This window comes from Channa argus, chromosome 12 (assembly GCF_033026475.1).
Source record: "Channa argus isolate prfri chromosome 12, Channa argus male v1.0, whole genome shotgun sequence".
NCBI lineage: Eukaryota > Metazoa > Chordata > Actinopteri > Anabantiformes > Channidae > Channa > Channa argus.
Window position 1 is genome coordinate 14,289,894 of NC_090208.1, and position 22,815 is coordinate 14,312,708.

At 39.7% G+C, this 22,815-nt stretch overlaps 1 protein-coding gene across 2 annotated transcripts; it reads right to left on the reverse strand.

Annotated features, from left to right (window-relative positions):
- Nucleotides 1-939: 939 nt before the first annotated feature.
- zgc:194930 (uncharacterized protein LOC557813 homolog) lies at nucleotides 940-21,418 on the reverse strand. 2 transcript variants are annotated; one of them, XM_067523410.1, is made up of 3 exons: nucleotides 21,216-21,418; nucleotides 7,887-7,939; nucleotides 940-2,486 (listed from the first exon to the last, which is right to left on the reverse strand). In XM_067523410.1, the coding sequence occupies exons 2-3, from the start codon at nucleotides 7,916-7,918 to the stop codon at nucleotides 1,718-1,720; spliced, it is 801 nt and encodes a 266-aa protein (XP_067379511.1). In that variant the 5' UTR covers nucleotides 7,919-7,939; nucleotides 21,216-21,418; the 3' UTR covers nucleotides 940-1,717. The 2 variants fall into 2 exon arrangements, with proteins under 2 accessions (XP_067379511.1, XP_067379512.1); XM_067523411.1 differs by lacking the exon at nucleotides 21,216-21,418 and adding an exon at nucleotides 20,352-20,371.
- Between the last annotated feature and the right edge of the window lie 1,397 nt (nucleotides 21,419-22,815).

Here is a 22,815-nt window from a genome sequence, read left to right on the forward strand (position 1 = left end):
CAGGGTTTTCATTAGCTGAGGTCCCGGGGCGCTGAACGCCTCCCACTGAGGCCGTAGCTGCTGCGACGTCCCACGGTGAGGACATGCTTGGAAACAAGCGACTGATGTCCTGCAGAATCTCGAAGAATGTCCATTTACTTTTTTGACACTTTGAAAATTAGCTGTAACGATTTCCGATTCACGTTTTCCTTGGTTGTCAATATTCTGCTCTCCAGGCATTTTATGTAACTACACCTGTTGCTAAGGCTGATGTGGAACATGTCCTTGCTTCTCCAGTCTGTTTACTGCATCTCTCTACAGTAACAGGGTCTAAAATGAGCCCACCTGCCTCCATAGAGCCTCTTTAATTCTTGCTCAGTGTGCCAGCAGCTTTTCTATGAATGATCCTGCTGTTTATGTTTTCCTGCGGACTTTATTGTAGCTTATTCATTCTACAGGAAATAAACACTACTGCACTAGACAAGAAGAATATTTGAAATGATACAAACATGGCCAAACCAAACAACAAAGGGACTACTTTTCTGAAGTTTAAACAGACTAAATGACTGACCAAATATAAGATGTTGTTCTTAATACAGAAAAGTTTGAAATGTATTACTTTTGTTTGTTTTGTCTGCTTTACACAGTTTCTATGTGAAAAACCCACTTCAGAATAAACAAAGTCTCACCATTAATATTTTTTAAGCCCATTTCTTTATTTTACAATATAAATATAAGTAGAAATGATTTGGCAGACACACAATGACTGAAAAGTGGAGCTGCAGTAAAACAGATTCAAACGTTCATTGAGAAAACAGCTCACGGTTTGAATTAACACACTGCTCAAATGTGGACGTGTCATTTCTTCCAGCCTCAACTAGTTCATTATTAGGCACACGTGCAATCTTTGAGTTGAACTAATGTCACAGACCAGACCATAAATCACAAACCGAGACCCTGTGGTTTAATCAAAAGAACTTCAACATTAGTTGATTTTTTAATCTTAAAGTTGAGTTAACATTGAAATCAATGAATGTACATGTGGCTAGTTTATATTTATCCTTTGATAACAATGTGCATAGATCTGAATTCTACCACGTGAAGTGATCTTTTTAATGTGTAAGCCCTTTTTTTTAAAACTTCCAACTATATTTAGATAAAATCAATGCTGACACCAAAGTGGCTGTTACAAATTAGGACCCTTCCTGATCCTCCGTCACATTCTTCTCATCCAGCATCCAGCTTCTTCTCAATAAATGATGTGAGTGAAGACACAATAGGAAAAAACATTTGTGTAGCGTATAAAAAGTATGCAATGACCTTTCTTCTTTTTCCTGAAGAGACAGCAAGATATGGCAGGCACTGCGATTCACAAAGGAAATATTGACCCTATGCTACCATATAGCATGTGATAAAGCAGTGTAGTGTCTCACTAATACCTGTGTGCAAGGGCAGTACAGACATGGCAAATTGCTGAATATACACATGCAGGAGCGTGCGGAGTGTTAAATATACTATATTCAACAAAGGCCGATATTCACAGTCTACACACTGGTGTCTCTTCATTTGTTGCTTAATGCAAAAAAAAACCTTTATTGAGTTCAAATCTGTAAACAGTTTTCTCACAAGAGATCTTGTTCACAATTGTGGCAAAGTCTTGTGGTGGTTTTGAATGTTTTGTCAAGTCACATTCAGATCTGAGTCAATGCTACTGGGTGACAGAAAGTGCAGAGGTCTGTCACTCACAGTCCTCCCCGGCGGTGGCGGCCTCAAGGGCAGCAAGAGCCTCTGCCACCATCGAGTCTGTGATGCTCTGCACCTCCTCCTCGGTGTTCCTCATCTTGTCCTCGTCCTCGCTCTTTGTCACCGAGATCCCGCTCTCCATGGTGGAAAGATCCGGAGTCTTTGGGGGTCTGACATCGTCCCTGGTATCGACTGAAGACAAGCTGGTGGTGCTGGTGTGGATGTCCACTGACAGGACACTCCCCTCGTCCCCTGTGTCACAGGGGTACTCTGGAGTCCCTCCCACACCCTCGTCTATTTCATCTGCTGACAGACTTTCACTGCCAAACCTGCAGCTCTCCCACCGGTTCCTTGTCGCGTGGTGCTCCCGTTCGTCGCGGCTCCTCTGGTCATCATACTCCTGAATGCTGGGGTAAACGGGAACCTGGCTCTGTGTTTTCTCCTGAATCACCCATCTTGATCCCACAGTAGTTGGCTGGATGATGTACGGACCCCCCTCCGCAGGTGGCACGCCCGACTGAAGATGCAGCTCCTTCAAAGGCGACGGCGCCGTGTGCATCCTGTAGTTGACGTGGTTGTTGTCCACCTCTAGCTTTAGCGTGCTGTCATTAGACTTACTGTAGCCCAGATTGTGGAAACCTTGTTTCTGCTTCTTGTGGGGGTCACTGCCAGGTGGCCCAACTACCTGGCGGGGCTGGTAGAGCGAGCTGCCCGCAGAGTCGGCCTTCCTCACATCCACCGCCACTGAGGGGTCATAGATGTAGCTTAAAGAGAGAGAGAGAAATGCAGAAGGTTTCACTTCTGAAACTCTAATTGTAAGTTCTCATATTCAGACAAGGACCCAAGAAGTGGTCAGCACAAATAAAAACAATTATCATGTTTGCGTCTGTAAAACAAGTACACAAATGCAAGAGGCAAGACCTGTCCCAGGTGGTTCAAATGCACAACCCCGGTGACTGTGCCATAGATAAATGATGTCTTTGAGATTTCTGACTCAGAACAAATTATTTCTAAACCCTATTCGAACACCTAGTCATTTCAGAAACCACAACACGCTTTAATTTTCTGCCTAATTCAACACAAATAACACTCACAGCTGCTATGAAAGATTTTTTTCCCCCACAACTTTCTAATTTGCAAATACACTTGACCTGACTTCACCATTGGATTTCCTGGCGACAGACAGCGAGGACTATTTTTGTCGGTGTGACTGGGCTCCAGGAGCCGGATATTTCCATGACAATCGATGAAAGCACCCTCGCACAGTGTACACAACAAGGATACTTCACTGTGCAGTCGATGCACCTTTCTAAGTGCCACCGTTACATGTAAGGCGAGCACGCACGTCGCATCGGCTTAGCTGTGGTAATGTTTCCCCCTGTGAACGTTTGATCTTTTATGCAAAATGTTTGCACTCTTGTCTGGGGTGCAGATTTTGTTTACTTGTAGAGTTGAGACAGGTTTAGGATGAAACAGAAGACTACAACAGTAGTTCAATTCCTGGCCTTAGTCCCTGAGCAGGACACTGAACATTTCTCTAGTGTCTGATACTTACTCAGATGTCCCTTTGGATAAAAATGTCTGCGAAATGACTAATTGTAATGGTTGACATGTTAGACAAATAATAACTAACCCAGCCTGGCTTTTCTCTTTAGATTATTGCTAACCAGATTGAGCTTCATAATTAAGGTGACAATGTGACATTTGCATCAATGTTGTTTGGTTTACTCAGCAACGATTTAGGTAACTATGATGCTAAATGTTTAAGATGCTAAGATTTTTCTACACAGGAAGCTAATGATGCTAAAGTAAAAAAAATAATAATGAAAACTCTGAAAATGCTTCAATATACTGTAAATATATTTTGAATTTTCTGTTCAACATTAGTTGTTTTTTAAAATGAATTTCTTATAAACCCTGTGTGACTCAGAACCTGCTTTCAGCTACTGTTTATAAAGCAAAAGATAAATTAGATGCTGATTATGTGCAGGGTTCATTGTCAATCAGTAAAATAAGTAAATAAAGAAATGGTGATTTTTGTTCTTTAACCAAAAACAGAACATAATGAGCCCTAGTTATGCCAAACAAGCTCCTTAATCAACTCATTGAAATCAGTAACAAATGCTGCCAAGAGAACATTTTCACCTGCACCCTGTTTTTCCTTTTCCCATTTCTGTTAAATCTCACGTGGTCTTCTATCGAGTAAATTACAGACCTCCGCATGTTCTGCCACAGGATTGTCCACGTCCCTGTTCGTCGTGTGAAAGTAGAAGTCGATAAAGACATATTAATGCTCATTTAAGCTCTACACCTGAAGCAGCCTCTCATAGCCTCTAATGAGACTATTTTCAAGGATTTTCTGACAAGATAGCTCCGTCTCACAATCACCTAGGCAGGTATTACGAGTACTAGCAGGGGGGCTTTATTTTGTGGATGGTGCAACGCCTGCTGTGAGAGCACTGTATTTCTTACGCCCATCTTTTCTTCCTTTTATTGGTTTTTCTCGTCCGTCCTGTGAACATCACACAGCCAAAACAACCTCCTCATCTCTCTGTTAGTGTCACTGTGTCACTAATTACTATCACATTACACTTCTCCTTGATTTGAGCAACTTCCCTCAAGCTTTTTCCATCTATCGTTCTCAATTCTGTTTGCAGTGCTCTGTTTTTGAGTTACTATTTATACGTATGACCACAAGTGTATAGGTTTAAAAAGTCAACATTCATATTTATCGACTGATTCAATAACAGGCTTCTTCTCACACACAAAAACATCCCCCACCCACCCTTTTATAATCACACACACACACTCAGCCTGTGACTTAAGCACCTCTCCCTCACTCTGCATCCTTCCTTCCATCTCTCTACACTGTGGAAAGCTGAGAGAATGAATGTTTTCCATTTCTCTCACTCCTGGGCAGCACCACCGCTGTGTCCTGGCTGCCAAGGTGAAATTGGAGGCTCGCTTTAAAACAAGCGAGAGACGTGCTAGGTGTTTTACCCCCCCCCCCCAAAAGGCCAATAAAGCTGGACAAAAGCTCTGTGAGAAAATGACATTTTCATCCATCCCGTTCTGTCTCCAAGCTTTTTTCAAGGAAAAGACAACTTGTGCGTTTCTGTTTTTGTTGTTAGAGAAGCAGTGACAAAAAAACTAAATTGTTATTTTCACAATTATATAAGAAGAGTAGTGTGACCAAATTAAAGAGCTGATGCAAATCTCTCCTGGCATTAAAAGTCGCTCCGAAGAATAAGCAGCAACGTCCCAGAGTTAAGCTCCGATTTAAATAGCAAACAAGAGCATTTCCATATAAGTTGTTGCAGAAGACTCTGGGGAGTTCCTGCTTCTCTTTTCTGCTGGGATTCCCTTTCTGCGTGGTTTTGTTTATGTTAAAGAGTTTTTTTAAAAGGCAAAAATCCTGTGCTCCACACAAGATGGTGATCAATGAGTCAGAAAATACTTTGGTGAGCTAATACAGTGACTGGCCCCACCTGCAGCATGGGAAGACAATACGAACTCACTTTTTCTGCTACACAGATTTAAGCTGATTACATCTGCTCTAAGATATGGACTCAGTTGATAGAGTGGCCACAGGGTCGGAGGTTCGCGCCCTGTTCTTTCTGATCACAAGTGTCACTGGGCAAGAAACTGAACCCGCAACAGCCCCTCCCCATCCCCAGCCGTGCAGTGCTGGTCCCAAGCCCGGTAGAAATTACCACCGTGCCCCGGCCCACGTTTTCATGCACGACAGGGCACAACATGGCGCAATTACACAAATCACATGATTTGAAGTTTGGGGAGGAAATGTGCACGGGCACGGTAAGGATTGCCTAGTGTGAGTAACCCCTTAATGGAAAATGCAAATGACAATTGCACTGAGCCTTACTACATGGTTTTACTTAAAAACCTGAAATATAATGCGAGGACGCATATATTTACATATGTTATGTAAAACATGAGTCAGAGCTGCCATTTTGTGGTCAAATCACGTGTTCCACAATTGAAGTTCAAAACTTCTTCATTGTATTGAAATAGCAAAATTTGCAACATGACTAGAATATTTCCTTCATATCACACAAGTATTCAATTTTGGGGTAAAAGTGAAATGTTATTTAGAAAGTATATTGCAGAGTCATTTGACGGAAAAAACGATGATATTAAAGTAACAGCAGATTTCTTGTCTAGAGACAGAAAAAGTATGTGACACTCCAAAGCTTCAAATGGCTATAACGGACATGTGGCAGTACTGCTCTGAGTAAAAAGGGTGATGTACCATTGATGTACCTTCTTATTATAAATAGTGTCTTTGTCCATTGACTCATTATTATAAATGTGTCAATCACCCTCTGATTCTAATTTTATAAAGCATAATTTTGCTTTTCAAATCTTAATGTGACCTGGGAATAGTTACAGGAGACATTTTTTTAAATTTATATTTATTCAATATTTCCCTCATTTTTGGCTTACAGTTGTGGTTATCAGGCCGAAATAAGACACACACACACACACAGTCAAGGGCTCACTGGTTTAAAATAAAAAATGAAAAAGAAATGAAAAAGGGGTCATAAAGAGAAGACCAGAGTCTTGTCTATGTAAAAATGAAACCTAAAACACAAAAAATGTTATTCTGAAATGTAGAACACTTGAAGAGACAGGCTTGGTGCAGAGGTTTGTTCATACTGAAGCGGGACTGTTAACCTAGTAACCTACAGGCCCACTCCACCAAACCCTAAACACACTCAGAAACGTGACACTCCAGACAGTTAGTAAGATATGTGTGTGTGTCACAAGCAGTCACACATGTGTATTTGACATGGGAAGAAAAGAAAAGGCAGTAGAGGGGATTACAACTCGGGTACGTGAATTACAACGTCATTAATCCACAATCAAAATCTCATTTTCTCAGTGCAGCTCTGTCTGCTTGTTCGCCTCGAAAGGCACAGTGATGTCAGACCCTGACAACAACGCCTTGTAGGCTTTTACTGAATAGACGGTCCTGCAAAGAAATATAGTAACCAAGGGTGATAGCTATTGACATATTGACTCACAGTTTGCACAAAGAGCCCACGTGAGGCTGAGAATGGACCTCTCACTATCTGCATGAAACAAGACAAGAAATCATTATGTGGCCAAGGAGACATTTAAATTGGCACGGTGGACCTGCAGATAAGGAAGTCTACAGTCAGAGGTTGTTACTGAGGAAGTGGAACGGGAGTTCTATGTGCAGCAGTTTAATGTAACTGATAAGGCAAACAAATGTGATGTTTCTAAAATTAAAGCCAGAGTACTGGGAGACATATCAGCCACACATTTAAATATATAAGGCTTCCAGAGCAGCTAGCAGTTGCTGAAAAATGTGAGATGAACAATCAGATAATTTTAAATAAATCACTAATCCTTTTTAAGTAGTTTTTTTTCATGTTCGCTTCAAATATAATATAATATAAATATCACAGATCATGCTTTTAGCATTGCTAAAAATGCCAAAATCTTAACATTTAGAATTGGATTTGAATATTAAGTCCTCTGCTGTTTTCTTTTCTTCGTTCAATCGAGATGTGGTTAGTCTTTAATCAAAACTGGAGTGTTTCGGTCGTTCTAGAAGTGGGGGTACAATCACATCAACAAAAACATACAAATCTAAAATTATTCCCCATAAAACCAGCAGCAGTTTACATTTCTTTTACTGGGTTTTCTGAAGCGGTGTATAAGTGGGGCAACATTAGCTGAAACAAAGTCCACCTCCAATAACGTAATAAAAAAATCATATTCTTTCATAAACTAAAAGATGAACCTTCAGGAGAAGAGCGAAGGAGGTGATACACACAGGAAATGCTACATATTAAATGAATGCAGCTTAATGACGATTCAGCCATTTGTGTCCTAACTAAAGTGATCACAAGATGGAAACGTCCTTTTTCCCCTATTTTAAGACAACAGGTGTCAGACAGGAAGGGAAAACTAGTGCTTTTTACCGAAATAAATAAAACTGACTTGACTTTCCTTTACAAACTAAAGAATTACCCAGTTAATAAAATAATGGATGCAGGCAATAATTATTAGTTGCAGGACTATAATGAACACAGAGACAGCGACTGAAAGACAGTAAGACAAGCACGGTGAAACAAACAAGGAAGAACCAGGACTGAGACAGACACACTTCTCACCTTTTTATCATCCTGCAGCATTGGCACCCCATCTGGCCAGCTGTGTTGTGGAGCTGTGGAGGGACATTAACAAACCAATTAAACTTTAATCACACAACCATCCTTAGAAACAAGACGAACAACACAGACTTCTGTGGGGAAATTTTCCCCCTTTAACGTCTGACCTCGGTGTTTTCCTCCCACTCATCAAGGAAAAATTACAGTGAGCTTAATAGCCACCGCTCTGAACAGTAACACACACACACTTTGACAGAGTGTGAGACAGCTATTGATCAACCGTTTGCCACCTCTGACATGTGAGTGGTTTTTAAATGAGCGCTTTTTTTTTTTTTTTTTTTTTGAGGCTCCTCGTGAAGATTTCACCTCATCAGTCAAGTTTTTGCTTTGCCCTTGGTCTCGACGGTATTTGGACACGAGGATGAAAACTCTGTCTGCCTGAAGCGCCGATAAAGATGTTATTGCCATCCATCACTGCTGCGCGCGAGTGTGTGTGGAAGAGTGTGCACCAGGATTGGAGTGACCTTTTCTCTTCTGGTGGTGTGTTTCTCTAGGCTTTGGCATTTCATTGCTTGGGTAAATAATTAATCACTGAGTCTTGAATGGGTTTGTCTGCAAGCGAAGGAGAAAGAGATCGACAGAGGCAGAGGACACAGTATCTCTGTGTGGAATAAAAGGACGGATGTGTGCCCACGAGACAAAACAGTTTTCCAGACTTAACTTTAACTTTTTGACCCTGTAGTGATTTGCTTTACCTTTGCTAGAGTCTGAACAAAACTAAATAAGAATAAGCTCAAAGTGTTCAATATATGGATATAAATCTAGTGAAGTCTGCTCATACATTGACTTTTAATTATAAAAATAAGAGCACAATGTCTGGTTCAAATGTGAACACCAAACTGCATAACATGACATTGTTTTGGATGCAGAGATAAAAGGATACGTGCAATGTCTTGTGTATGAAAACTACTGTATAACTCTTTATCTCAATATTTCAATAACTTTACAGGTCTGTAAAGTTAATGAGCAAGAACAAACCTGTTTACACATACGGTGTACCTACAAATACACAGCTTTAACTGTAGTACTTCACATGCCTACTTGAATCACAGTTTCTATGATACAGCGTTACTCCCCACTGGATATAATTTGTTGTGTGATGTCTAAAGACCCCAGAATCCCATATTATGCTTAATGAGTAGATTCCATGAAAATATCAAAATGTACTACTGCCTTTTTTAGTACTTCCCCACACGGCTTCATTTGTTCCTATGGGAACCTTTAAAAGCAAGTCATAAATATATTACTGTAAATATATTGTAAATACTTTAAACTGCAATACTGTAGTTTTTTGTTACCAATTGTTACTAAAAAAGTGAATTTTATTGGGAACTATTAAAATGTTGACTGCAGGCAGCATTTTTGCATCTTTAAAATCAGCCACAAAAGGTCTGTGGTTAACACAAGGCCAAAAGATTTAGACATTTTTTTCGCATACTTAAAAATAAAATCGGTTAATACCCTGCTCATGCTATTTTTGAGCTTTCACGTGTCTAAAAAAAGTTGGTAAGTAACAAGACTACAGAGGTCGTCAGGAAGATTAAACATCATGTTGGACACTGAGACTCATCTATTAACTAATCCGTTTGGTTTAAACTTTATAAACTGCTGTTTATACAGGATTTGTTTTGTTGTTGTTGTTGCAATAATCTCGTTTCCAATAGAGAAATCGCATCATCTTTTTGTCGAGCAAACCAGGAAGATGTCAATTATCAGGTTGGCCAGGAACAAAAAAAAAAAAACACGTGTTAGGTGGACGATTTTCTTCTTATTGTAAAACTATTATTTCCCAGAAATCTATCACACTTCCTACATTTCTAGGAATTTGTCGCTATAAATGAACGTATGAACGCAACAAAACAAAACACTGTTCACTCATGACGAATTTCACTTGTATTCTTTTATATCTGTTTATGACAGTTTTATCCGAACACTTCCTCTTAAAACTACACTGCTACAATACATCTACAAGGTGGAAAAAAACAAATGTGAAGCAGATGTTTTATGTTTGTGTGCTCACATGGGAGTGATTGACCTTGACCAGCTTTATAGCATCTGTATAATATTGACCATAATTTATTATTGACATCAGGGAAGAACTTTCTATTGCAGGTGGCAACTGTAGCATTTTGTTCAGCTGCGAATGCAGTGTTCATGAATATTTAGCTGTAGTTTTAAAGTAGTCTTCTTCAATTGGAAATCTGGCCTTCCACGGTAATTCAACATGAACATAAACAGTGACTAATTCTGACACTTGTTGAACTGCACAGTATAACTTGAAACCACTTAACACCACATACAAACAAGTGTTACTGAATGTGTTTTTAATCGTGAGGAATACATCTATTTCAGGTTTTGGGAACAAAAGGCAATGGTTGCGATTTGCTAATGAAATGTTTGTATCCACTAGCCCCACAAATTGTCATAATGCAATAAAGCAATCTTGTGCTGTAAGAAGCTTTAGTTATGCCCTGGGACTTGCATACATCTTTGTGCAGAGTCCCTAAAGGAACCAGCTAGGAGGTCCATGTGGGGTATTTGCTTCAGGGACTGGTTTGAATAATGCAGGTAAGACTAATACAAGTGCTGTTGATGTACCACTCAGGTTACCTTCAATTAAAAGCATGCAGATCTGAACATGTGAGTTATAAAATGTCCGCATGACACGTTAAGTTATAAACAAGGGCATCGATACAACTTTGTAAACACGACCATCATGCCCGAGTCACATTTTTTTTCCATGAAGGGCTGTATTCTTTGTGCAAAAGTGACTAAGCATGACTTAGTTATCTCAAGATTCCTAATTATGCCCTACAGATTTGCTGCTTCGCACCACAGTAGAAATAGAGTCCAGAGCCGGTGGGTGCAGTTGCTGACGATACAAACACAGCCAGTGTGGACACAGAACAAGTCTCAGAGTAGAATCCCCTTGTGTTTGAGTTCCCTTTAAAACTGTCCTCACAACTCCACATTCACTGGCACCTCCGACACATTCACAGCTACTTATGAAACAGCCGAGTGGGCATACCGCCCCACCAGCAGTTTGACACGGGACCCTGTTTCACAGACTGTTGCACTGCAAACCCCCAACCAGCTGATGGGTCCCTTATCTTCCAGTTGAGAAGCAAAAGACGGGCTAATTTCCCAACGGGCATCGGGAACTATCACATTAATGGAGCATAGTATAAGCTCGAGCAGAGCGCCCCAGTCACTATCAGATTCATTTTACAATTACTAGTTACATTCAAGTGGCTCAATATTCATCTGACAAGCTCCAACTCTCAACCCTCTGATCACCTGTGCTGCAGCTGCTTTTTTTCCCCCTACATCAGCTTCTAGCTCCTCTTGGCTCTTTGTTGTGTGGTGACATTTCTCATCTTTTTCATATCGAGGCGATATGTGCCTGCGGTCTTCTGCTATCTATACCCTCGGGTTCTTAGTGTGCTGGTCTGTTTGAATTATTATGCCACCAGTTGCTTCACTAACTCCAAATTTGAACAACAAATAAAATGAAAAATGAATAAGCACATTTCAGTCATAACAGTTTTTCTATATAATTAGTGAACATACAGCATCTCTTCAGTGCACACAGATAAAACTAGCTCCTCCAACCTGTTTGTATTAACTCACTGTCCAAACTCTCTTTCCCCAGATCGTATTTTCACATTAAGTTTGTTCTATGACGTGCAAAGTGTTGCTCTTTTCTCTTTGTACATAAAGAAAAGATAAATATTTGATTATTTTATTACATTAAATCGCAGAGATAAAATAAATCTTTAAAAATATAATCTGTTCTACATGCATCATGCAAGTGTTTGATGAGGTTTTTAGTATTTGACAAACAGTATCTACAGAACCTGATAAGTCTGAAAATGTTTATTATTTGAACGTTGTACATTACTACAAATATAATATGAGAAGAAACCAGTAACATTCAAAGAGAAGATGCCACAAAATGTTTCGCCCTGAAGTCCATCTCATGACTTTCTCTATCATGTCAAATCAGAGGAATTTAACGAGACCTGAAAACACAGAGAGCTGAAAAACAAGGCTGAGTTCAATAACACAAGACACAGCAATGAACCCTTTCTATACGACACGAATTGTTATTCACCACTAAGCCGGTGATATGATAACGTGTTTGCATGTTACATTAGATTGTGGTTTTCATGAATTGCATGCATGTTAACACCAGAAAAGTAACCATTGACTAAATTCTGTAACTTTTCAGTGCTGCACTTTCAGAGAGCTTTTGACAGGCCAAAGATCCAGACCCATTTTAGTGTAACATAAAGGTGCATATGTTGTGTTGTGTTTGACACTGAACATCCACTGAGGACACGTGTCAGACAGGCCGCCGAATGAGCAGCTGACGGAGTCGGAAAAAGCTTGTGCGCGTCGGAACAGAGTTGGGTTGCAAATTTGCAAGGCAAAAACTGGCTGTGTGTTGACTGGGTGCTGACAATGTGATTGCAGTGTTACCTTCCCCGGGCTAGTCATTCTGCTGCTGGTCAGCAGAAACACAGTCAGAGGGCAACTAGTCCAGCAGGGCAGACATGACAGCTAAAGGCACTCGTCCGGGCAACAAGGGGGCCGTGAGTAACACGCTAGTTACATGGAGCGACGTTAAAAGACTTAAAGACAATGACAAGACAAATATGACTAACAAAACAGGCTGCTGTATGTTGGGCCTCCAGTGTGTCTAGATGCAGCTGTCATGTTGCCACTCTGTGTTTGCAGAGTAAATAGCTATAGATACACACAGAGAAGTGGAAAAACCAGAAAGCTACACAATAGTGCAGGAACACCCATGATTTATCAGTACTATGTGTTTTAAGATTAGCCTTTTAAAGTAAAATAGATTTACTCATTCTGCACTACTTACGAGCAGTCATGAAGTACTTTGACTTTAGGCGATGCGTGCACTGCACTACATTATCAATAAAAAATATACATGTGTCATCCCACTACATTTATTAAGCTGTAGATATTTCAGATAAAAATTTTCCTCCAACACATATGATCAGATTATGTTTCCATTAGCTCCATCTTACTTAGGCAATGTCTAGTGGCTGTCGTCAACATTATTTTGGACAGATGTCCAGGTCACTAAAGTGAAGGACTCTCTCACAAGAGACTAGAGTTTGACTCCAGTGTAAAACATCTTACGTAACATAAAGTAAGCAGTGATATTGGGCCAAACACCAACATTTTTACTCAACCTAATCGTGTTTATTTTGTGCCTAAATCCAACAAACCCCCTCACTGTAATACAGCAGTTTTGATCATTTAGGACAAAACTAAATGTGTTACATCACCTGCCATTTTGGTGCCATTGTAGCTGATGAAATGGGTGCATGAGCAGTTTCACCAGATGGCTGCTGCAAGGGGGGCACTTTTTCAGTAGATGCCATGTATATAGTCATTTAAGGAGGAGGACTTGTTTAATGTGACATTCCTAAGCATGGCAGATCAGGAGACAAAGTGAGAATCCTGTCAGTAACGAGCCTCTGAAATCTTCCACAGCCTTTACAGTAACCAACGGCACAGGCCTAAGATTCACATCAGGATATCCAAATGACCAATAGTGTCGTTCCCCTGGAGACTTTCCGAAGTCATAATGAGATCAAGGATTCAATCTGGGTATCAAATGACTATCATTCATTCAGATATTGGCCATTGTTGGCTGGCAATAAGAGGGTTTTATGTGCTCCCTGTGCCATTCAATATATTATATATTGCTCCTGTTTTTTATGATAGGGAAGATTGTAGGGCGATTACTGAAGTGCCAGTCAGGGCCATTTGATGGTTGCTGTAGGTGGAACATTTGATCCAAAAAGACAAAACTTAAAAACATTTCCTGCTCTGTAAAGTGTCCAGCTGAAAATAGCATCACCTGTGAAAGATTTTGCTTGTAAACACATTGTATGTGGGTGGGTGGAAAGAAGCGATATTTGAATTTAAAAACATGTTGTGTATATTTTATAATCGGAATAGCGGGCAGTGGGTGAGAGGATTACAATATTAAACAATGGATCGTGTCAATTTTTTGTTAAGCCGCTTCTTTAAATGGATACACACAGAACTCTGGAATTAGGGTTGCTGTTTGAAACTTTTGAGCAAATTTGATTAATGTCAAGTTATTAAACAATGACCTCACTAATTAAATAGCAGCCTTTTCTCTGTCTTGTTAGGCTAATGCTACAATGCTCATTAGGCCTAATTAGGTTTCATAAAAGGTTGTATTTGTATCTGTAGAGGTCGGCTGCCTCCACTATAAAACTATTACGTTACATCTATAATCAATTTTTAATAAAATAACAGCCATTTTAACAGGTGGTGGAATTAAGCTTACACTTTGAAAACGGGATAAGCAGTTCAAGATGAAACAATTTGAATAAATGCGTGTGTCATTTCGTGATAACAAGAGCAGCCTGTTTAATACTACAAGTTAATGTTCGAAACACTGGAAGTGGCGATGCAGAACAATGTTGCTGTTCACAAATTTAAACTGGTTTCAATTTTCCTGAACTTGACATGTCTTGATGATGGGTCCACAAGCTATCGTTGGCTGAGTACAAACAATAACAGGACATTTCATTCACCGAATTAACATTAATTGGCTTGAGCTGATATGAAGTTAGTTTAAAATGAACTAGGCTTTAGAAGATGACTTGGTGTTGAAATATTGTAGGTGCCCACATACAGTACCACCTGAAAACACCTTTAGACAGTCTTCCCTCAGTCTTTTTTGTGCCCTGGGACAGGTCTAAACACTGCACATATCAACAATGTAGAACCAGGTACATGTAAATTGGACAAAAACAGAAGCCTAAATAACTCTAGAGGCGTGTTAATAGAACATTAAACCTCCTTTCTTCTATCAGATGGTTGTAACGGGAGGCAGATTTGCAGAGTGGCTGCCTGAGGTGCAGATATGAAAGCCTTGCTGGAGGGTCTCTAGTGAACTTTTTAACAAAGGAACCGACTCTTTTAACAGACAAGACCTCGCTGTTGCGACGCGGTTCAGTCACCTGATAGATCTCTGAAAAGGTCGGCTTATGTAAGCTGCATGTTGCATTAAAAAGTCGTAATTTATATTCCGACACCTGCTCTGAGCTGGTCAAAACGTCTGTGTGTGTGTGGTGTGTGTGTTTTGTGTTGTGATAGGACAGTGAGAAGGTAGATCGTGTTCATATGGGTGAGACAGGAAGAGTGCAATGAGGGAAAAGTGGGATAACTGGACTTTCAACTTACTCCGATTGTTGTTTATGTTTCTTGCTCCTGATCTTTTTCTTCATCTACACTGGATAAACTGCTGACAGATATGGTGTCAATTTGCGTTCCGTTGCTGGATGGGCATGTCTAATTTGCTAACAAATAAACTTAAATACTAAGCAAGTCCTTAAATCCCCACCCTATATTTTCAGACCATACTGTTTTTTTTTTCATAATGTTGCCAACTTTAACCCTGTGTGACTGTTTAAGGCTACAGGTGCCCTAAACACTCAGGAAATAAATAAGAAACAACTCTTAAATAACCTGATTGACAGCAACAACACATGGAAAACTAATAGGATCAATCACACTAATCTTTCGAGGACCAGTCAATTATGATATTCATTTAAAACATTTTTAGTCATTTATCAGGCAAAGTGCCAAACAGACACCAGTGCCAGCTTCTCAATAGTAAGGAGTCACTGCTTCACTGTGAAATTAATATCTTTGTGTCATTGAAAGACATTATTGGGCTCAAGGAAATGACAATACTATTCATTTTTCGCTAACAATTTGTCCATAAATACAGAAGAATGACGAAAAACAGGCTTTTCTGCACATGTATCATAATTTTACGTCGCCATACACATACACTTCAGTAATAAAACCTTTGACACAGAATATGCTATGGCTTCTCCTTTATTTGCATTTTATAGTTTAATGCAAATATAATATTATTTAATGCACATTGAGCTGGTACAAATGCTCCTTCATGTTTATAATTATTTTTATTTACTTCCGCAAACTTCATACACTCCTCCTGATGATAAAAGAAGATTTGTACCAACTGAATCCACATAATTATTATGTTAGGTTTATGGTTAATTACATTTAGTGTAATGAAAAAGTTCTCCCCTCTTTGTTTTACTCTTTTTGCTATTTCAAAATAAGAGGATGAGAGCAGCACTATCATAGCTTATAGCGTCCCTGAACGCATCCTGTCTGTCCAGACACTTCTGTGTCAGGACCAGATATATGAGCAGCCATTTCTTGCCACACAGCTTCTCGTTTTGTTTGGAAAACACTGAAACAACAGGTCACACATGAACTCATTTTCACAACAGGTTGACTTCTCTTTGACAATTTTAGCAGGCATGTTTGTCAGCTGATCTATCCGTGTCCTAATTTAAATGTATTGTGCTAAACTTTTTACACAGGACAGCGGAAGACAGATCAATCAGTAAGTTAACAAAACACTGGTTTCCAACTATTATGGAAATATTTCTAAATCTAAATATATGTTTTTTTGCTGTGATGTCAGTTTTTTAATATTTTTTTATCCTCCATGTTTTAGATGCTTTACTGTTGATTTATTAATGTATCAAATTATAATGTGGATGTATTATTTTAAAGTTATATGAATTCCTAGACATATTCATATATCCCTCCAGTCTATTTCCTTTGTTCAAGCGGGGACTTGAAGATCCTAGTTTAGGACTGCACTCTTCTGAACAGACATCTCAGATTGTTGTTCTGCAGAATCTGCAACAAATCTGCAAACTCAGCTCACACATTAACAGAGAATTGAGAGCTGTATTGATGCAGTAGTTGTATTTCTTTATATGGTTGTGTTTAGTACTTATGCTTTAATGACAAAGCACTTCTAATGTCATTGTGTTTATTTATTTTTTTTGTGCAGTGACAATTAAAAAATCTGTTCTATATCTATTTTATTGTATTCTGGAGCCACTCTGCCTGTTTGTGGCTCACAGCCCCCCTATTTTGCAATTACCAAACAAACCACTTTTTCCTTCAACTTCCACATCTTCTCTAACTCTTCTTTCAGCCCTCTTGTGTTCTTTCATCCTGATGCTGCTTTCACTTGGGATTGCTACATCTATCTCTACAGCCTTCTGTTTGTCCACCACTACTATGTCTGGTTGTTGGCCATTACCAGCTTGTCAATCTGTATCTGGAAGTTCCACAGGATTTTAGCTTGGTCATTTTGACTGTGGGAGCCTGTATTTGGCACAGATGTGACTGTACACTCCACCAGTCACTTGGATATGACATTCCATGTATGGCCTCTGTATGACAAGGGAGAGTTTTGGTCTTAGGCTCTGTTTGTGTGACCTCTGGCTGATAAATTGAACCTGATCTACAACCAATTCCATTTTTATCAAGCTGAAACTGGCTTTTTATCTAACGCACGGTATGTCCACGAACATTAAGCCATTCCCAAAGAAAAAACGAAAACCAACCAACTATTGAGAGGATTTCTGTGTACTCATCGGCGGCTGCTGTGACCCTCCACATTTCTGTGCCGAAAGAGAACTGCAGCATTTGATAAGGTGGTCAATTTAGGGCTTTTATCGGATCTGAGGCTTTTAAATCCCAGCTAAAATGTCAACACACACTTTTAAAGTCGACCTAGTGACAGAAAAATGACGCTGTCTCACCCACTGCTTTATCCAGCATTTAATAACCTGCATATACAGTAGATGAGATAACCTTCCACATGCGATAACACTTCCCATGAAAGAGCTCGAGCCATTCATTGTAGTGACATTATTGTGAAGCTTTTTCAATTACAGCTCTCACAAAGAGAGCTGAACCGCTGTTAAATATCTGCACAGAAAAGTCTCCCCTTTGATTTGAGTGCTTGACATGTGTGCTGACCTTAACCTGGCTGATTTGAATGAGCCAGGTGCAATCAGGCAACTGTGTCCATGGTGAGGTGTCACGGTGATCAATTTCTATAAAGTCAGGCCTCGTTGAGAAACAATCTGCAGCAGACGTTTTTTTCTTACTTGGCTTATTTTGTTTTCACGTGTCAGAAATGGCTTCACTGATTTCAGACGGTGTGTGTTCACGTGTTCCTGTGTAATATGAACATCTTTTTTCAGACGGCCTTGGGCACCAGTCTGATGAAAACAAGTTCTGTCCTCTCTCTATTACCCAGCAGCACACACTTATCAATACTCCCCCCTACTCCACTCCTCGCTCTCTCTCACACTGCAAACAGACCTGCTGCTGTTTTCCTCCCGTGGACCCTCCTGACCCAGGGACTCTGATTGTACTTTAGAATGTAAACAGGCTGAGAGGAGTCTAAGAGCAGTGTAGGTTTAAAAGACATCGAGTAAGATAGAATAAAAACATCTTTAAACTGATCTTTGCCATGCGCACAACCATTATGTAATTATAATTAACAGTTACTACATCACAAGCATTTGATAAATACTCTAAAATTATGTTCATAATGGGCTGACACTAATACGTATTACAATCACAGTTAATCTACCAAACTATTATCAGCTATTATCAACTGCTTTTGCAGTGGCCCTCTAAATTTCTAAAACTAAAATCTTTTTTTATTTAAAACAAGTTAAAAAAGTCTTTATATTACTTAATCCAATTTCAATCCATCTCCATTACAATATTTCTGCCATAACAAAATAAATGAAAACATGCCAATGAAACAATTCTGCAATATATTTTGGCCACAAGTCACATCAACATACTCTTTTTAAAGCCAAGCAAACCTAATTATTGTTAACAATAATAAACCTGGACATTATCAAATACTAAACAGAAAAATGGCATTAAAGTTTTCACAGCCCATAGTTTCTTTATTACCAGGTGTGTGATTGGAAACAAAATTCGGTATGCACATATTAGTTACAAAACACATGTTTCTGAATTAGGTAACAAGTCACCCAATGGAGGTGTGTGTCTGTTTTATTAATTACTTTGGACAAAAACAGAGGCCTGTGTCACAGATGAGCAGGCTAATGATACGCTGAGCAGAGGTGAGTCATTGTTGGATTCAGAGTCTGTAAAGGGCGTTTAACGATGTTAGAAAATTAATAAAAGAAAATGTTAATTTGACACTTTGACGATTCCAGCGTCATTGAATTTACTGACTAACTAATCTACAAAATCAAAATATGTTTCTAAGAAAAAACTTTAATGGACTTTAATGAACGACATTTGTAGAGAGTTTCAAACGGCGTGTTTCACATTAACAACGGTCCTAGATAAATTCCATTAATTCACAACTTAGCAGAAAATATTTAGGATTTTTTTATTGATTAGTGAATAATTATACTGATGGTAAAAACGGTCACAGACGGCGACTGCTGCTCCCAACAGTCCTCTCTCTTCCCCTTTAAGATGTTGTTCTTTAATTTTTTTCGCCTGCTCTAATGTTTGTTGAACCACGAGAAATGAAACTTTGTTTTCCCGTGTGTCTGCCATACATACACGAGGAAATGTCAATAAATACGACTGTTTGGATCCATTTTATTTTTCCAACTGAACAGTCGAACCTAGAGGTCAAAAACTGCCAAAATATTGCAGACAAGCAACTCAGCAATAATTTTGATTAGTCCTTCCTACCTGAAATCATCTGTGTTTAAGTGAACCCAATTGGCTTTTAATAGAGGGGTAGAGTTTTCCTCCTGTTACACAACCACTCACCCTTTACTTTAAAAATGACACGATCTGTATTTTCCACACAATTATGTAAACAGTTGTCATGTTTACATCCTGTTCCAGGTGTAGTCCTCCAGCAGTAGCAGCAGCCCTTGTGCAAACCAAACTAGACGTTTGACAAACAGCATTTGCATCCACTTTTAATGCTTTGTTTTGTCTAATGCGCTGCCACACTAGTGGAGTCTTCCGCTAAGGGTAAGAAATGGCTTTAGCAAACCTCAGCTCTTGCTGTGTAAATCACCTGCCATGATGTTGTAACTCCCTCCTGCCTTGAGCTAAGAGACACCTAAGAAACCCATCATGACATATAAAGACAGGCTGCTGTTTGAAAGCTGCTCATATACGACTCATTGTGTTTAAGAATACATGACAACCAACAAGACTGAGCTCAAAGTCTTTACATGTCAGTCTAAGTGAACAAGAGTGCTGTGAGGCTACGTGCTAGATGTGCAAACAAAGGCCAACGGCGTGTACATGAGCTCCAGTTAACTCCACACCAGTCTTCCTCCTCCACCTCCTGAAAGTGCCCCAACAAAGAGCTAACGTTCCCAGTAAAACCTCTCCGTTCACTCATTAACTTCAGCTTCTCCTGTGTAATGAGCTGGATGGTAATTGTTAGCTCACGGCTCCACTACAGAGTGTAACGTTTACTGCACGGTGGGCCTTTAGGATCTGTACACAAACACATATACACACCTGTCAGGCCCAGACGTGCCAGTGGGGACATGTCCTCAATGCTGAATTCTGGGAATATTGGGGAGGGTGTAAGGTTATGCGGAATCAATTATTAGTTAATTAGCTATTAAGCTTATTCAAAATTATTAGATAAGTCAAATAATAAAAACTATGCTGTTGCTAATGTATTTTGACAGTTCAATTATCACTTCATTCACGTTTTAAGCAAATGCAACAAACATCTGCTGGTGAAAGCTTCTTAAATGTGACTATTTTGCCAGTGAGGGTGTCACCTCGGCCTCCAGGAAGTTACATTAGTTTTTTAGACTAAATAAAATTTAAAAAAAAAGCCTCCACATTAAGGAGACACATTTTTAACTCCAGCTCTATTATCCCATTAACAGCTCATTTTATAGGGTTAGTCCTGTATTATAAGAGTGCACAACTTTAGGACAGATGGGTATTGCTGATATGAAGTGTGACTTTGTGGGCATTTTAAAGTGCATGCTGGGATTTTTAACCTGTAGTGACCTTGTGCTCACTATTTCTAAACTAAACCTAATGAGGGCCTTGCTTCCCCACATCCGGCATGTGTGTGTATATACACTCACTCATGTCCAAGCGGCTCTGACATTAACGTTATTTTTAGCTGCCGCTCTAACAAACCCAAATTATTACTACAACTTCCTTTTCTGCTGTGATGTCGTGAAGTTCCTGCAGTTTGTAAGGTGGCCGGCTGACACCACCAACCATCACCTGCGGCTTTGTTTTCACTAACACTAACACTTTTTATACACTTTATACTACTAAACAGAAATCATGAGCGGTGTTTCCGCCCGGAAGAGTCGGGAAGACCCGCCAAAGGAACCAGATGTTTCAACTTACCTGTTGCGCTAAACAAAGGTGTGGCACTTCGCCCTGGGGATCAGAAAAGCCCGGATAACTTCAGTGGTCATTTAAACCCGCTTCTCTTCCGCTCCGGTACACGGTGGAAATGGAGGAAACGCAGGTGGACAAGGTAGAGCCTCCAGTCAACATCTTCAGCTACAAATGGCTTCCTTTGCTTTGGTTGGACTTGTTGTGGTGAGTCGCGGAGAAGAGATGCCCCCCCCCCTTCCCTCCTCCTCCTCCTCCTCCTCCTCCCTACCTGTGTGACTGTACAGTCCCATGTCTCCTGTTTGAACAGCGGTCTGCTGATGGGGAGCGAGCGTGAGCAGCTGCTGTCAGGCTGCGCGCACACAAGCGCCACTGCTTCCTGTCACAACTTGTGCAATAAAACTCACCAAACCAAAGGAAAGCAGCACCTTGTCTTAAAAAAATATATATATTTACCACACATTTTATTTACTACGCATTTATGCTTTAAAAAGAGGCAATTCAAAGCTTTAAAAAATTCAAATGCAAAAAATTACATGAAATAACTTTACCTGTGTTAGAGTTTGAAGTGCAGACAGTTTGGACGTTCCGTCCTTTTTCTTTGTTTCTAAAGTTTTCCGTGTATCATATAATGTTTTCAGAGTTTGGATTTATCACATAGGAAACTTGCTGTGTCCAAACTGTGACTTTGACTTTGACTGCTACTGAACAGATGTGTGTTCAATAACTCCAAAAAATAAAACAAAACAAAATCATAAAAATGTGAGTTTACATTTGCACCACAGATAAATCCAGATAAAAAACATTATTTTTTACTTGTTATGACTTTTGTTTCCTTTCTGTGAAATGCTGAGTTCCAAAATAAGTCCATCTGAGGAGAATAGAGCTGTGGTCATAATGTGGCCATAACCCCCAGAGATCACTGGCAGAAAAGGTTGAAAAAGTCATACAACACTTCCTGCTGGGACCTGGCAGTCTGCATACAGCTTGACACACCTTAAATTGACCTGCCCCCCTCACAGTTACCATGGCTGATCATATGACTCAGATGCAAATAGAGTAAAATTACCCCTTCACACTTCTGCAGTTTCCACTTCACTACATTTGGCTTCGGCACACAAACTAGAGTTTCCGGCAACATTCACACTGAAAAACGTGCAAGAAATTGTTATTATTAAAATAGGGTCAATGAGTAAATGGCATGTACTGCACTTTTCAACCTATTGGAACTTATAGCGCTTTCTACTACTTCCCATTCTCACACACACACACACACACAGATGAGGGAGCTGCTATGCAGCTGGCCAACACCCACCAGGAGCAACTAAGTTGGTGTTCAGTGTCTTGCTCAAGGACACTTTGACATGTGACCGGAGGAGCCGGGAATCAAACCAACAAATGCAGGATTGGTGGATGACCGGTCCACCTTCCTGCACCAAAGTGTCATGTGACGTAATACATTCTTCTCCTTTTTTAGGTGTTACAGATAAAAACATGTCCAAGAAAACAGGTTAATCAAGAAAATGTTATTATGTCAGTCAGCCTGTATTGTAACCATGCATGTTTATCCACCCTGTGAAGAATATGAAATCATAGTTTTGTCCAGAGA

What these genes read in the sequence shown, in the direction of transcription:
- zgc:194930 (XM_067523410.1), bottom strand. Translation starts at nt 7,918, where the DNA reads ATGGGGTGCCAATGCTGCAGGATGATAAAAAG. An exon ending in TGCTGCAGGATGATAAAAAG is followed by an intron (nt 2,487 to 7,886) that starts GTGAGAAGTGTG and finishes TCTCTCTTTAAG; the next exon opens with CTACATCTATGACCCCTCAG.